At 52.2% G+C, this 17,139-nt stretch overlaps 1 protein-coding gene across 7 annotated transcripts in view; it reads right to left on the bottom strand.

Moving 5' to 3' along the window:
• Positions 1-4,757: 4,757 nt before the first annotated feature.
• PPP2R2D (protein phosphatase 2 regulatory subunit Bdelta) overlaps positions 4,758-17,139 on the bottom strand; it is a 45,737-nt gene continuing 33,355 nt past the window's right edge. For 2 of the 7 annotated variants that reach the window (XM_027112977.1, XM_027112974.1), the window contains exons 5-9: positions 16,299-16,476; positions 14,524-14,688; positions 11,816-11,985; positions 11,651-11,742; positions 6,284-6,563 (exon numbers count right to left, since the gene is read on the bottom strand). In XM_027112977.1, coding sequence (XP_026968778.1) covers positions 6,284-6,563; positions 11,651-11,742; positions 11,816-11,985; positions 14,524-14,688; positions 16,299-16,476 — 885 coding nt within the window. Of the gene's footprint in view, positions 5,649-5,735; positions 6,564-6,805; positions 7,253-8,162; positions 8,382-11,650; positions 11,743-11,815; positions 11,986-14,523; positions 14,689-16,298; positions 16,477-17,139 lie in introns of those variants that run through there. The other 5 variants (XM_027112980.1, XM_027112979.1, XM_027112973.1 and 2 more) reach the window with 5 other exon arrangements.

The raw sequence follows: 17,139 nt of genomic DNA, 5'->3' as shown, positions 1-17,139 counted from the left end.
GGTGCCAGGAGGTGAGGCCATGCTTGAGGTGAAGGACACGGAGCCAACCTGAGGGACCTGCAGTGGCTCAGAGTGAGTCAGCCTGGTAACAGGTTCCTGGTGGTGATGGGCTGTCACCAGACTGGAGCAGGATCCCCAAGTCCACACTGATGGAGACCAAGTAAGTGGGGGAAGGGACAGTTCTTCCCGACAGAATCTAATTAATAAACGGGATGAGGGAACGAGTGACCGTCAGGCAGACAGCTGCTGACGTGGGCCCGGTGTCACTGCCTCCCCAGGAAATTACCGCCAAGGGAACCTAGGGTACCGTGGATCTGACCCCAACATCTCTGTGTTCTTGACAAGATGTATAACTGTAGGTTAGTCATGAGAAAATATCAAGCCATCCCAAATTGGGGGAGGTTCTACAAAATAACTGTCTGAGGTCAAGGTCATGAGGAAATGAGGATCTGTTAGAGATTGAAAGATACGGAGTGGGCTCCCCCGGTGGCGCGGTGGGTCAGAATCCGCCTGCCACTGCAGGGGACACGGGTTCGAGCCCTGGTCCGGGAAGATCCCACACGCTGCGGAACAACTAAGCCCGTGCGCCACAACTACTGAAGCCCGCGCTCCTAGAGCCCACGCTCCGCAACAAGAGAAGCCACCGCAATGAGAAACCTGCGCGCAGCAATGAAGACCCAACACAGCCAAAAAAAAAAAAAAAATTCCAAGATGCGGCAATGAAATGCATCGTGGATCCCGGGCGAGAAAAAGACAACTGGGAAAACAAACACGAAGGTTTGTGGATGAGCTACAAGTACTGTGGGGTGACTTCACGCGCTTTACGTGGTGTTAATTAAACCTGGGTGATGGGTGAAGGGCAGGCAGGAACTCTACAATTTTTGCAACTGATTTAAAATTATTTCCAAATAAAATGTTACAAAAGTAAGATAAATAAACAATATCTTTTCACTCAGATAGCATCCCTGGACCGGCAGGGAATGCCCCCCAGTCTGGCTCCTGCATCCTCGTGGTACTGGATGTTTCCTCCCAACGGGGGGAGATGGCCAGGACCACCGTGCGGTGGACAGAGCGAAATGCAGGTGTAGACAGGTCGCTACCTTGTGTGCAAAAACGGGGGGAGGGGAATATGTCATGTTCGTGTTTGAATAAGAAAAAGTGTGGCCCAAGACGAGACTGACGAGTCACCGATACCACCAGGCTCGGCGGAAGGGCAACACTTCGCTACCGTCCTTTTAAAGAGTTCTGAAATTTGTACAGGTGTTACCAGTTTAATACTTAAAGTAAGAAAAAACATTTATCAGAAAGAAAAGAAATAATAGTATTGGCAAGGATATGGAGAAAAGAGAACGCTCACGCACCGTTGGTGGGAATGTAAATTGGTGCAGCCACTATGGAAAAGAGGATGGAGGTTCCTCAAAAAATTAAAAGTTGAACTGGCATGTGATCCAGCAATTTCACTTCTGGGTATTTATCCAACGAATGAAAACACTACTTTGAAAAGATACATGCACACCAATGTTCATAGCAGCACTATTTACAATTGGCAGGATATGGAAACCACCCAGGTGTCCATTGGTGGGTGTGTGGATAAAGAAGACGTGGTACATATACAACAGAGCATCGCTCAGCAATAAAAAGAATGGAGCCTTGCCATTTCAGACAGTGTGGATGGACTTGAGAGTATCATGCTGTGAGTCCAAGACAAATGCCATATGATCTCACTTATGTGTGGAATCTAGAAAAACAAAGCCAATCTTGTAGCTAGAGATTGGTGTTTGCCAGAGGCAGGTGTGAGTGTGTGTGTGTGTAAGTATGTGTATTTATGTGTGTGCTTATGTGTGTTTGTGTGGGGGGGGAGGGAGAGGGAGAGAGAGAGAGAGAGAAGGGAGGTAAAAAGGTACAAACTTCCAGTTACGAAATAAGTCCTGGAGATGTACAGCACGGTGACTATAGTTAGTAACTATCACATATTGGAAAGTTGCTAGGAGAGACCGTGAAAGTTCTCATCACAAGAAAAAAAACTTCCTGTGTGGTGACAGAAGTTACCTAGACTCACTGTGGTGGTCACTTCACAACATATACAAATACTGAATCATTATGTTGTACACCTTAAACTCATATAGTTGTGTCAGTTACACCTCAAAAAAGAAAACCAAAAACAACCTAACAACATTTCTCATAAGAACTGTAGATTTACACTGCATTCAGATAATTAGATTTTAGAAAACAAATTTTCCCTGAAAGTTAGTTCTTGGAATAACAAATTAACTTCCCATCCTTACAGAACACACATCTTTTTTTTTTTTTTAATTATTTTATTTTTGGCTGTGTTGGGTCCTTGTTGCTGCGCATGGGCTTTCTTTTAGTTGCGGCGAGCAGGGGCTCCTCTTCGTTGCAGTGCGCGGGCTTCTCATTGCGGTGGCTTCTTGTTGCAGAGCATGGGCTCTAGGTGCGCGGGCTTCAGTAGTTGTGGCGCGCGGGCTCAGTAGCTGTGCTCACAGGCTCTAGCAGGCTCAGCAGTTGTGGTACACGGACTCAGTAGTTGTGGCTCGTGGGCTCTAGAGCGCAGGTTCAGTAGCTGTGGTGCACGGACTTAGTTGCTCCGCGGCATGCGGGATCTTCCCGGACCAGGGCTCGAACCCATGACCCCTGCATTGGCAGGTGGATTCTTAACCACTGTGCCACCAGGGAAGTCCCTGGAACACACATCTTTTAAAGATGTCCCAAGATGTACAAAGATAATTTACTACTACTAAACTCTGGGGCAAACAAGTGAATCACCTCAGGACACACAGTAAACCCCACAGAGCAGCCTGGTGAGGATGGGCCTCCACAACCAGCACCACAGGAGCCGGGGGCCCGCCTGGAGCCCTGGCTTCGGCCAAGGTCCCGTGTCCTGCCTGGGGGGCCAGGGACCCTGTAGATGTGCTCAGGATGCAGACTCACCCAAGGTTCCGGTTGCTGGCATCACCGTCCGGAGGGTGAGCAGGGAAATGGGACCAGCAAGTCCTCTCAGTCACTCACCGGGCGCTGACAGGGTCGCAGGAGATTGTGGGCCCCAGCCCCAGGCCTCACTCTTCAGATGTGGGGCAGCTGAGGGAAGCCTTCCCGGGACGGGCTCTGCGGGTCCTGGGGGGGGCGCAGAGGCGGGGGTCAGGCTGGGCTGCGGCTGTCACCTTGGATGCTTCAGGACCCCCCAACCCCCCAGCCGGGACTCCTGTGATCTCAGCTGCCCGTTCCCCATCCCCCGTCCCGCCGCCGTGACTCTGCCCCTCGCGGGACTCAGCTGGTGGCATGAAGGGAGGGGCTGCCGGTCCAGAGGGGCGACAGCTGAGCAGAGCGCCTGAGGTCTCCAATTCCCCCTTCCGCGTGATGTCAGGGCCGCCACGGTTCCTAAGAGATCACGGTGGCGCTCCATCCCCCGGCTCACCAGCTCTCCACCAAGGGCTCGGGTGGGACACGGACCCCGGTGACGCCACGCTGTGGCGTGTCCGTCCGGCGAGCACCGCTGGGTTGGTTCTGGGGAGCCCGGTACAGGAGGGCTGTCACCAGCCCCGTGGGACGCACCGGTCAGGCCCCACCCGACCCCCCGCTGTCCCCGCCCTAACCACACCCCCGTGGAGAAGCCCTGGCGGGGTGGGCCCCGTGTGGCATCCCCTCCCTCCCTCTCTGGTCCCCCCAGCACCTGTGGAAGCTTCTCCCGGCACAGCACCCAGGGGGCAGTTCCTGATGGGAGGACTGTCCCCCGCCGCCCCATCATGACCCCGGGGCAGCACCGGGTCTCAGACCGGGACTTGGCGCGCGGAGCGCCGTCCTCCCCATGAGGGGCGCGGCCCTGCCCGCCCCGGCTCGGTCTGCGCACCCGCCTCTGCCCGCGGGCAACGGACACGCTCAGAAGAAAAAGCCTCAGCGCCAATCCTGGACCCCCTTCGACAAAAGCGTGCAGACAGTTCCTCCTCAGACGGCCACGCAGCACCAGAGCCCTGGGCTCGGCCCGCGGGGCCTGGACCCCACCGCGCTGACCAGGGGACAGTCTGGGCCGGCTCCCAGCTGTGAGGCCACGGCTACTCAGCTCCACGGGGGAGGGAGTTTGCTGCTCGTCCTGCGAACACCCACGACTGGGGGACGGTTTAAAATCAGACTCTGAGTCCTGTCCTGTACTGGCTTCTAGAACCGCCACTGTTCTTTAAAAAGTGCACGTCTAAATGCACACACGAGTAAAGCGTCCAACCCAGGCCATCAACCGAGACAGCGTTAAAGCTTCAGGACAAGCAGGAGCACAGAATTCTAAGGAACGATGAAAACTCACAGGATTACCTTTCAGGAACAAATAGAATTTCTCTAGCTTTCTCTAGCTTTCAACGGGAGAAAAGGCGTAAGCTTTGTAAGAACAAGAAAAACAACAGATATTTTTTAAACAAGGAATATAAAAGAAATAAACGTCAAGTCTGAAACCCATAGGATTTTCACCTCATCAGGAGGGGAAAAAGGCTTAAATGGAATCAGAAGTGTCTAACGGAAAAGAACACGGAAGAAATTGCTAGACACCTCTTAAATTACACGTTTCTCAAGAGCATCTCTGAGAAGCGTGTGCCTGACTCGGGGGAGAAGAACCCACAGACACAGGGACCCCCGCCCGGCCGGTGGCAGCCACCACGCATGCGCCTTCTGCCTGGGGCCGTCTGAGAGGCAGAAGGCTGGTTTCCTGTTTGGTAGGAAATACGTCTTAAAGATGGAAAAACGTCGTAAAAAAATCTGGTAAAACATCTGAAATTTATTAAACTTTTTGGTCAAAATAGTTGAACAAGTAAATACAACCCCATCTTACTAGAACTGCTTTACCTTAAGGGCCAGGGTTGACTGATACTTAGACAACTCTGTTCCACATCTCAGGTTTGTGAACTGCGTCAACCAATACGCAGTAATAGAATTACCTTTAAATTAAAATAAATGGACTTGTTGATTCTCTATTTCCGACGTAATGTGAGCTAACGTGGCATCCTGTTAACATTAATTCAGGGGAATGAGTTGACAAGACATTTGTTCTTGCATCTCCATATCACCAGTAACCAAAATACACCTTAATTTCAAGAGCAGCACGTGAGCCCCAGCTGTCCCGTCCCCTGGAGGACTGGGTCTCGGGCTCCTGTGTGAAATTTCACGGCAGCAAGCGCCAATCACTTAGTGTTGTTACCTCTGTATTTTTTTGTCTTGGGAAATCTTGATTTCCGATATCAACCTACTTTTAAAGTAAACCACCAAGGTACTGGTGGCATTACATAATAATTAAAATTGTTTAATTTTTGCTGGCTTGAAATGCAGTGAAATTCGTCATGCATATAATTCCAGCAGTTTTTAGAAGCCTGTTACCCTCTTCCCACGAAGTACTGTTACAAAGGTTTAAAAAGCACGTAAGTGTTCAACTGCAGTGAATTTGAGGCATACTTTAAACCACGTGTTACTTTTTCAGCAGCGATTCTGTTACTACTCCTTGGGATTTTCTTTCTCAGCGGCAGCTGCAGTTAAGGCTCTTTCCAGACCTTACCTGGTGTGTCAGATGTACCATTTCTACAGAAACAAAAAAGTTATGGAAGTTTGTGGATACATACGTTCAGAGTTTGAAGTACTGCACACGTTCCACCATTCTGTTAACGAAGGACAAAAGATTTTTAAAGTTGAATTCTGCATAATTTCATTATATGCAATTAAATCAAATAAAAAGATGATACTGATTTTGGACTTAAAAACACTTTTTAGAGTGTGTTGCTTTTATTAGGCGGTTACACCAGAGGCGCGATGGGAGTAAAGCGGCCTGAGCCCGCTCGGCCGAATCTCCGCGCCGGCCGAGGCCCCGCCTGGGCTGAGAGAGGCCGAGGGAAGGCGGGCAGCAGCCACGCACGTGGAGGCCCCAGGATGACAGCAGAGGAGGAGGAGAGCTCGACAGGAGCAGACACTGAATCTGACAGCTTTCCTCTTGGATGTTAACTTTTGGTCTATAAATTGGAAGGAAGGCTCAGACTTCAATAAATATGTTTATTTTAGCAATGGCCTCTTCTGAGTCCCGTCCATCACTCTGCTTCGAGCGGGCTTCTCACCTGAGCAGCGACACCCAGGGCTCACCTTGCTGAAGCAGAAGCCCGCGGGCACCCGCGCGGCCAGCCCGTGCAGTCTGGGCGGAGGCAGGAGGGCGTCCCTGCTCTTCACAGAGAGGATGTCGCCTGTCCTCTGGCACCAAACGAGCAGGCGCGATTCTGCACGAGACGCAGGTCCCGCTGCCTCCTTAGTTGGCCTTGTCCTGGAATATGTACAGGTTATTGGTGGCAGCCACGGCAATGATGTTCTCCACTGGGTGCCAGGCTGTGTGCAGAATCTTCTTGCTGAAGTCCAGGCTGTCCACGCTCACCTCGTCCTTCTTTCTCTTCCCACCTGCACACACTCTGCGAGGCTTCAAGCTGGCGCGAGGCTTGCTGTTCTCCCTGGAAGCTTCCAGCGTAACATCCCTCCATGTAGTCCTATCGAACATTCTGAAGAAGTTGTTGTAGGACCCAGTCATGATTGCACTGCTCAAAACAAGGACAGGAAGACTTCTAAGTGACCACCTCCAACCCCCAGCCCGGCCCGGCCCTGGACGCATGGATAGAGCTGCTTACCTCTCCTACCCCCAATTCTACACAGCAGGGTCATTTTTACAAATAAAAAATGAAAAATCATAATGGTCAGGAGAGAGATGCAGTGAGAATTTCTTCCTAAACTTCGTATACGTAATCCTATCAGTAAAAATAAATACAACGGAAAAAAGTAATGGATTTACACTTTTAATTACATTAACGTGTTTTCAAACAAGGTAAAAACCCCAACACAGTCACTGCCCCAGGCTCGGGTAACGGTCTGACCTCCTGCACTTTGCCCCGATTCGGCAGGGCTCCACACGTGCTCGAGAGACGTTCGTGAGATCTGTTACCATCTTTGCTCACGACTGACCAGACAAGGTTTTAAAGTTCATTTTAATCTTAAAAGCGTTTTTCTCGTGAAGGAACAGGTATATAAATAGTTAGGAGGGGCCTCAGACACGGGGTCAGCGTGCAAGAGAGCCGGGGCCTTCTTTGCCGACGCTCCAGATGCTGCAGCAGCGCCCGTGGTCTTTTCCCTTCCGGGCTGGTTCTGACGCCTTTCCGCGTCTCCACTGAAGCACACAGCACCGTGACGCGCTTCTGTCACACTGGTGAAAACTTCGGGTCTCTCTACACAGCTAAGAGGAGAGTGGCTGGTTGCCGGCAAATGCTTCCACGTGCGTCCAGCCCCTGCCTCAGCGGGCCCGTCGGGCGCGGTAAGACCAGACTGCCCTGCGGCCTCCCCCTGGGCACCCTGGGCTCCCGGGCCATCCCCGCATCATCAGGGGCGGATCTTGAGGCCCCGCGAGGCGCGTGCTGCCTCATTCACACGGCGCAGGGCTGACCCCGACTGTGCAAATCCTCATCTAAATCCTCGCACCACAAAAAAAGATAAGCTCTCCTGGCTTATCTCACCTGTACTGTTGAAACCTGGAGTGCACACACCTCAGGGACGGAGGGGCCCGTGTGGCGGTGGACGCAGCAGGGCCGTGCAGTGGGGCCCAGGAGGGCTGCCAGCAACTGGCACCTGCCCACATTAATTTCCACACAGAACACGATGTTCACAAAAGGATAAGCAACAAATGTGCTGATCTGAAGCTTACATTTGTGTTATTAAACTTAACCGCAGGGACTTCCCTGGTGGCGCAGTGGTTGGGAGTCCACCTGCCAAGGCAGGGGACACGGGTTCGAGCCCTGGTCCAGGAAGATCCCACATGCCGTGGAGCAACTAAGCCCGTGCACCACAACTACTGAAGCCCGCGCTCTAGAGCCTGCAAGCCTGCGCCTCAGAGCCCGTGCGCCACAACTACTGAAGCCCGCGTGCCTAGAGCCCATGCTCTGCAACAACAGAAGCCACCGCAACAAGAAGCCCGTGCATCGCAAGGAAGAGTAGCCCCTGCTCGCTGCAACTAGAAAGCCTGCGCACAGCGACAAAGACCCAACACAGCCAAAAAATATATGTGTGTGTATATATATATATATATATATATATATATATATATATATATATAAACTTAACTGCAGTGATTATTCCGAACAGAGACCAATGAAAGAATTTTTTCGGGAAGGAGTATTTTATCATCAATGTTGATTAGAGGTGCTGGTGCGCGACAGAAATGAAAGCGGACCAACCTTCACGCCGTCCATTACGATTATTACTATTATTCAGCAGTCCTGACGGCACCTGCATGGGCGTGGATGTCCCCCTGGCCCGCTGCTCCACACGGCGGGAATGAGAGCCTTCCCCAGCACCTGGCCAGGTGCTGCCTAGGCGGGAACACCGCCAAACACAGGAGTAAGTGGACTTGCAACTTAATGGTGATGCCTGTGTTTGCTACAAACCTGGAGCACGATGAAGTGGGGCAAAACTTAACTTCTGGGCAGCGCCGTCCCAGGCGGAGTGACTGGGATGGTGGCAGAAACCTGGCTCTGCCCCCGCCCCCAACTCCACACAAGCTTCCAGGCAGGAAGGCAGGGCATGTTGGCAGGAGTGAGGGAACAGGTAGGCGCCACCAGAAAGCTTCAGGATGTGCCGGGGATGGTAATTTAAACGTATTTTGCAATATCTCAGATCTACCACAAAGCATAAAGAACCGTGCAGGGAACATTCCTATACATGGTTGTCCTTTGAGCAGTTACACGGTCTTAAAAACAAAACCGTCTTGCATGCTCTAGACATCAGATGAGTCACTTGTGTGATCGCGTACAGGTCTGCGCAGCTGTAACCCTGGCTTTCACTGTGTCTGGTCCACACCATGAACAGAGGATGATTCCTCGTCCGTCCGCCCGCCCAGGGAGGAACCCCGACATGGCTCAGCTGCCTCCAGGGCACGTCTTGGAACGTGTTTTCTTGTGTGTATATTCGAGAGGTTCCCAGCCCACCCGGCCACTCCCAGGGAGCCTCAGAAGAAGGGCAGTGGCAGTGGTCATGCCCCCTGGCCTCCACCTCCACCCCAACATTTCCGTCACTGATGGATGTGAAGGGACGTCCCTGTTGCTTTGATCTGCTGATTACTAATGAGGATGTGTTGTTATTCATTCCCCCCGTTTCTGTTAATTCCCATTCATGAGCAGTTAGGACCTCCTCACTGACTTACGGTTCTTCACGTATTCTGGATATTCATCTGTTAATTTTACGTGCTTTTGTGGGTTTTATTTCCATTGTTTTATTATGCTATAAAGAAGCTTGAAGCCAACGCAGCTGGGTCTCTGTCTGGGTTTGGGGCCTTGTTTAAGGCACATTCCTGCATGATCATTTATCTCTGGATACAATTTCAGGAAGCGAGTCAGAAGGGGTCACGACACACCGCATCAGAGCGCCTTCCGGCTTCCACTGCCGGGCCGAGAGGTCTGCTCGCGGTCTGAACACCCTTTCTCCGAAGGCAATGGGTCTTTTCTCCCCTGGCTGCTTTTAAGATCTTTTCTTTGTTTTTGGTGCCCTGTAACCTCATTATGATCTGGATGTGGATTTCTGTGCTTCTTGAATCTGTGTATTCATTCAGTCTTGCATCAGTTATAGAAAATTCCTGGCCATTAACACTTTAACTGCTACTTCTCCACAATCCTCCAATTTGGACACTTCTCTCCACTTAGGTCATGTTGGACCTTATCTGACCCTCCGTGTTTTCCAACCTTCCATGTTTTTTCTGTCTCTTTGGCTCTCTGAGCTGCATCCTGGATAATCTCTCCTGATCTTTCTTCTTAAAATATTTCTCATCTTCAGTTCACTAATTCAAGATCTTTTCAGCTTCACGGGGTCTGCTAAATTCACACAGTGATTTTTCAACGACTACAGTTTTCATTTCTAGAAGTCCTGCATGATGCTTTTCCAGATGTCCTGGGTGGTTTTCAATGGCCTTGTGGTTCCATGTTCAGGTTCCGGTTCCGTCCTTTCACCTGTGAGTATTTCCACATTCTCATCTTATATTCTGTGGCATATGATCTCAGTACCTGATTTCTCAGAGGTCACAGTTCTGTGGCTGTTTCTGCTGGCTTGCTCACACTGGCTTTCCTTCATGTGTTCGGTGCTTTTCACCTGTGAGCTCCTGTTTAAGTGATTTTAATCTGGGGAAATCCTGAGCCCTGGAGCACTGGGAAAGACAAATCCGCCACGGGTGCCAGGCACCCCTACGTGTTTTCAGTGCGTTTGCCAAGAATGCGTTTCTTCAGCGCTCTCTCCCTGGGCCACATCTCAGGGCTGCAGCCTTGTTTACCACTCTCAGCTTGACCCCCAAGCTGGGTGTGTGCTGGTGTGAGGCCAACCCCGCTCCGTGAGCGGCCTCTGCCCGGGCCCCCTGTGTCACCCCCCCAGGCACTGTGACCAAGCTCGTGCTGCTCTGCTGTGCTGTGAGGAGTGAGGTCCTCTCCTCTGACCCAGGGGCCCTGTGTCTGCAGCAAGAGACACTAACAGGTGGCACGTCAGCCTGTGAACAGTGCGGATGCCCGGGGCTGCCTGTCTGCTGGGACTTACCCTCAGTGAGCTTCTCCAGGTCAGTACAAATACAAACACACGTCCCTGGCGGGGAGGGAGGCTCATGGTCACAAAGGTCAGGGGACTTCATCCACTCCAATCCAAGGTCTCAGACAGATACATTTCCCTTGGGACGCATCTGAACGTAGATGGATGCCCTTTCCATAACCCCGAGGGTCCCAGTTTCAACTGCCAACCCTGTGTGGGTCCAGGGCCACAGCTCTTGTACCCTCCTGGGCTGCAGGTTCCTGGTTCCAGCTGGTGCCCTGAGGCCAGCGAGGGCTCCCTCCTAGTTCCTGCTTCCTCTTCACTCCTGGCCTTACTGGTTGTGAGCTCAACTATACCCACAAAGAGATTTGTGGTGTGACATCTGATGTTTCTAGGTGTTTGTGCCAAAGGGTTTCTCAGAATGTCCGTCAGTCCGTCTCTGAAAGTGGCGAGGTCCTCTGCTCACTGACACCCTTGACAAGCAGCACACGGCACAGAATCCATCACAGACGATGCAAGCTCATCTCCTTCCATCACGTGAGGTGCGACATTTCGTAGAATATGAAACAGACCTCTCGGCAGCACTAGTACTGCTGTCGCCTCTAGGACACGCACAAAAAGGTGGCGGAGGCCTCAAACCGCCTCATCACGAGGTAGACCGCGGAGTCACACCAGCCACCCCCACTCTGTCCAAGCACAGCAGCGACTCTGAGGTCTCGTCCTCCACTTGTCCCCAAAGGCAAACTGGAACGTGGCCATCCCACACACGCCACAGTAACTAACCTCCCCACCGCCTTCCTTTCACTCATCTTGGAAATAACAACAAAAAAAGAAATTATCATCCACTAAGCGTTTTAAAAACAGCCAACATGAACCTTGTACTACGCTTGCTGTTTAAATACAAGGTGGAATCATAAGCAAGGTGAGAAGTGTGTCCAGACATCCCATGTTTCCCACCTTGCTAGGGCCACCTCACAGATGGCCTGGAAAACCAAGCCCATCGGGACTCCTCCTGGCAGCCCGGCCCGCCTCTGAAGACATCAGCGTGCTTCGGGCCTGGTCACGACGCAGGTCTCACCTGTCGGAGCCGTTCCAGCAGCACTCAAACTTGTCAAAGATGCAGTCATTTTCGTACAGGGAACACAGCTTGCTTCGAAGGTACTCGTGGACCTTAATGAAAGTACAGGAAGGTCAGAGGGACGGTTGCGTGCAAGACGTGGCAGGGTCCATGCCGCGGCCTCACCTGGTGGGTCTCGACAGGCCGGCTCTCCATGTTGAGGTCCCACACCTTCACCGACAGGTAGTCTCGGGTCATCATGTACCGACCGCTGTGGCTGAATTTCACGTCGGACACAGAAGAGATTATTTCTGAGAAGAAGGACCTACTGCTGGGGTCTTCCGGCTCTTCAAAAACTGGAAAATACAATGTTTTCAGCTTCTGTTTAAAAACCAGAGAACAAATCATTTTAAAGTCCAAGCGAGACTCGGGCCCTCCCCTGACACCGCTGCGGCCTCCCATCTTCCTGAAGCGCGGGCCCCAGGCTCACCCAGGCCTGGGCTTGCAACCCAGAACGCTGCTCGGGCACTCTGAGTGCATCCTGGTGAGGCCTCTGCATCAACCTGACGCTTCCCTGCAGATCCTCGAATGCCAGTCCCTAGCAAACCCCGTCCCATCCTGTCCCTGGCACAGAAAGACACAAAGGGCGCTACAGCAGACGCCGACACGGTGCCCCGAGCGCCCTGGGGCGACGAGCCTGCGAGTGCGCTGCAGGGCCCGGCCCTTAGCCGCGAACGCCTGGGTCAGATTTTAACACCGGAACAGTCCCATCTGCCAAAGCCTGTCAGGAAAGGGGTTTTCCTTCACTATTCAACAGTCGAGACTTAGGCTAACAAAACCGAACTACTAGTTTCAGAAAGATTCTACAGGCGTCCATGGCAGACCTTTCTTTCCCTGACACTTCTGCTTTCTCAGCAGTAACTCGAGTGCCCCCTCACTCGCCCCCTGCCCATGCGCCAGACCCCAGAGCCCCCAGTGCACTGTCGAGCCTGTGGCTTGGTGAACTTTGGGTGAGGATTTCTGTACTTCCTTTCATTTGCAGCGGCTTGTGATTTTCTTTTTTTGTTTTTGTTTTTTGTTTTTTTCTCTTTTATTGCGGTACGCGGGCCTCTCACTGTTGTGGCCTCTCCCGTTGCGGAGCACAGGCTCCGGACGCGCAGGCTCAGCGGCCATGGCTCACGGGCCCAGCCGCTCCGCGGCACGTGGGACCTTCCCGGACCGGGGCACGAACCCGCGTCCCCTGCATCGGCAGGCGGACTCTCAACCACTGCGCCACCAGGGAAGCCCTGATTTTCTTTTTTTAATGTAGGAACCTATGTTTGTTGAGTCTGCATTTGAAGTTGATTATAAGCAAGCTGGTGGCAATACTCTGAGCATTTACTCAAATAAGTAAGTTTGCTGACAAATAAAACTACTCTTGGAATCTAAAATTGTTACTCACGAGTGTTCTCTTGAAAACATAGGCCAGACGTTAGAAAAGACTCATTTTTCATTGCAGGAATTCTACTGAAGTACAAAGTTCTTTTAAAACACACTATAGGGGCTTCCCTGGTGGTGCAGTGGTTGAGAATCCGCCTGCCAATGCAGGGGACATGGGTTTGAGCCCTGGTCCATGAAGATCCCACATGCCGCGGAGCAACTAGGCCTGTGCGCCACAACTGCTGAGCCTGTGCTCTAGAGCCCACGTGCTGCAACGACTGAAGTCCGCGGGCCTAGAGCCCGTGCTCCGCAACAGGAGAAGCCACCGCTGTGAGAGGCCTGCACACACAACGGAGAGTGGCCCCTGCTCGCCGCAACTAAAGAAGGCCTGCAAGCAGCAAACACGACCCAACACAGCCAAAAATAAATAATTAAAATAAATAAATTTATTTAAAAAACTCCAAAAAACAAAGAAACACACTATAGTGGACTTCCCTGGCAGGCCAGTGGTTAAGACTCTGTGCTTCCACTGCAAGGGGCACGGGTTCGATCCCAGACTGGGGAAGATCCCACATACCACGCAGTGTGGCCAAAAAAAAAAAAAAAAAAAAAAAAACACAAAAAGAAAACCACAAACCCCAAAAACCAAAAAAATAAAACTGCAAGAAAACCCCCCTCCCCCCCTCCCCCTATACTTTAGCCTCAAAAAGAGACAGAATGAGGCAAAAAGGCTCCTAAGAGCCAGTCATCCAGGACACTTCCCATCAGGCTCTGTTGGAGCTGCCCCACTTTACGACAGGAGACACTCTGGACAGACTGACCGATACACTGACTTAGCTGCAGGACCAAGTGTCCAGAACACGAAAACCCATGGCGCTCCAGGCTGGGATGGCGTCACTGCTCAGTACTTGGGAACGTGTTGGCAAAGTTCTCAGGACACACTCTGTATGTCTTGTGACACACAGACTTCTGGTTTTCTACAAAGTAGGGCCTGTTGGTTATGGCTAAAAATAAAAACAAAACCAAAGCTCTCCTCACCTAGAAGGACTTCAAGACTCAGTGGATTAAAGACTAGACTTTCACCTCAGGGAACTGCCTTCAAGTTCAGCGAAGCTCTGTGGGAACAGAGCCCATTCCGAGAGCCGAGAAAGGTCACAGGTGGACTGCGTCTCCAGCCTCAGCAGAGGTCCTAGTGCACAGAGGTGGAGGCGACAAGGGGCTCTCACTGGGCCCACCCAGGGAGGCGGACGCTGCATGGAAGTGCTGGCAGGAGTGACCTGCGGGCTCCACCGCGGCGCCACAAAAGCAGGGCCTCTCGCTCCGCACCCCGCCAGCAGCGCTGCGAGGACCAAGGCCGGCCTATGCTCGCGCAGGCACATGCGTAACAAAGAGCGCCTCTAAGTCTTCGGGGGCGGCTCAGCGCCCAGACAACACGGGCTCTAGACGGGACGTTTATGTACACGCCCGGCACTTACACTTGGAGTGGCGGTCGCACAGGGCGGAGGAGCGCATGTCGCACAGTCTGATGGTCCCCTTGCTGCTGCTGTAGACGAGCACGTTACACTGGTGCGGGTGGAACTCGGCCGCTGTGATCACCTCTGTCAGCTCTTCCATGTTGGCAGGCTTGATGTCCACGATGTCTGAAGCACACAGTTAAGGCAGGGCGCTCGCAGGCATGAGATAACCCACGTGACGAGGTTTAAGAGATTAGGTGTGGAGGAGGCGATTACAGTACTGTATGCCGGGCGAGCACACCAGTAAGAGGATCTACGTTAATACCCTAATCAGACTCCAGTAACGTGCCTGACAGGGGCCACGGCCACGCAGATACGAGGGCTGCTTTCATCTCGCTGCTACTGCTAGCATTCTAGGAAGGGACTTTCAGAGCAACATAACACACGTTAAAAGATAAGGAAGCAAGCAAGTGCCCATCTGCACAGAAGTCCCATAGTAGCATCCACAAAATGACACAGACACACGAGCACTGCCAGGTTCCACAAGATTCTGCTTTGCTAAGTATCTGACACCAAGAGCTTGCCCTAAGTAGGCAGAACGACGTCACATGCTAGGTTGCCAAATACAGAACTCACTCAACTGGAGAAACAAGAAAGTGTACAATTTGGCTTTGGGCCAAGATAGGATAGCAGGAACAGATGACAACTAAGGAAGCTAAAAAACTTGGTGACACTACAGCTCAAGTCTCCAGACACCACACACCGTGGGCAGGGACCCTGGAGGGACTGGAGCCCTACAGTGCCCAGCACGCCGTCATGGCTGTCTCCAGGCCGCCGTGCAGAGCGGGGACCAGGCTGAGCCCGCTGACCGCCTGGAGTCCGGGGAAGCACACGAGGCACGCAGGGCCGGGTGCCGGAGAAGAGTGGCCAACAGGCTCTGGAGGGCCGGTCAGCAAAGGCCTGTGAGGACACTGCCCAGCTGGGGAAGGAGCCACGCCCAGAGATGAGAGAACGGCACCCCAGCTCATGCGAGAGCTCGCCAAAGAGCAAAGCTGGGCTGAAAGTGAAGTGGGAGGGGAGGAGCCACGAGGGCACCAACTAACTGGCCCCTGTGAGTGGATCCAAGGTGTTTTTAAAGTGCTAACAGATAGGGGCTGCCCTGGTGGCGCAGTGGTTAAGAATCCGCCTGCCAAAGCAGGGGACGTCCCACAGGTTTGAGCCCTGGTCCAGGAAGATCCCACACGCCGTGGTGCAACTAAGCCCGTGCGCCATGACTACTGAGTCTGTGCTCCAGAGCCCACGAGCCACAGCTACTGAAGCCCGTGTGCCTTGAGCCCGTGCTCCGCAACGAGAAGGCACCGCACTGCAACGAAGAGTAGCCCCCGCTTGCCCCAACTAGAGAAAGCCCCTGTGCAGCAACGGAGACCCAACGCAGCAAAAAATAAAAAAAAAAAACCAAAAAAACATTATATATATATGTATATATATAAAAGTGCTAACAGATAGCAGAAAGCACGTGCCTGTTTCTGTGCTGTGTGATCTCAGTTGCAATGAAGGGCATTTGAAGCATGACGGTGGGACAAAATCTTTAAGAAAACCACGAAAGATACAACTGCATAAATGAACCCTTCATGAATTAGAGTCCTCACAAATCACTGAGAGAAAATGTGAGCTTCTGACAGGAGAAAAAAATGACAAAGGACAGACTCTGAGACAAAGGGGTGTAATGAACATGAGATGACCTATCCAAGAACGATCCTATAAAAATGCTGCGACATCCACCCGACGAAGGATACTAAAACTTCTGTCTGTGATTTCTAAATGCCATAGATTAATTCTCAGGTCATCTGCAGAAAGATACGTTTCATGATCACTATTTACTGAAATGGAATTTATATGATATGTGTGAGCATTTGCAAAAACTCGTCGTGGACTTGCTTCTACCATGAGGTCCATGGGCTTCAATATTGGGACCTAAAAATGGAAGGAAATAGGAATTCAAAACAAAGATCCCAGCAGCAGAAAATCAGAACACTTACAGTAGGTAACAAAAAGGAACAAATGTGTGCGCACGGTTAAGTAACAGCAGGTACAGACAATACCCCCAATAAGCAATAGCTTCTGGCTGCTCGGTAAGCAGATGGCCCCTGACACTGATGCCTGATGTGGGGCCTGAGTTGAGCCCCCCTTCCTCCTCTGGCCTCGCAGCCGCGGCCTCCAGAGTGAGAGCAGGCGCATCTCCTCGTCCCCCCACGCCCCCCGCGCCCTCAACAGGGCTGGGCAGGTGGGGTGCAGGGACTGGGCGGGGGGAGCATGCCTCTCCTGACCTGGTGCCCGCGACGCGGTACATCCAGCCCACAGATGGCAGCGGAGCTGCTCACTTAGATGGCAGAGGCATGTTGGGTACGTACGTTATACTTCAATAAAACGTTTTTTAAAAAAGGCACAGAAACCCCGACTGTGATGAGTGCTGTGGCCAGGAAGGCTCCCAGGGAAGGGGACGTCCACACAGAAAGGGAAAGGGAGGAGAGGTCAGCCGGGCCAAGGACGAGAGAGAGAGCCGGCACAAGAGTGGCCAAAGCCAAAGGCACAGTCGTGGGTGACGGTGTCACACGTGCGAAAAAAAGGAAAAAGGCC

The sequence above is a fragment of the Aethalodelphis obliquidens genome, unplaced genomic scaffold (genome assembly GCF_003676395.1).
Source record: "Aethalodelphis obliquidens isolate GAN/ISIS:26980383/991018 unplaced genomic scaffold, ASM367639v1 scaffold11, whole genome shotgun sequence".
NCBI classification, from domain to species: domain Eukaryota; kingdom Metazoa; phylum Chordata; class Mammalia; order Artiodactyla; family Delphinidae; genus Aethalodelphis; species Aethalodelphis obliquidens.
The sequence above is the reverse complement of the archived record's forward strand: the minus strand, read 5'-3'. Positions and strand labels throughout refer to the sequence as shown.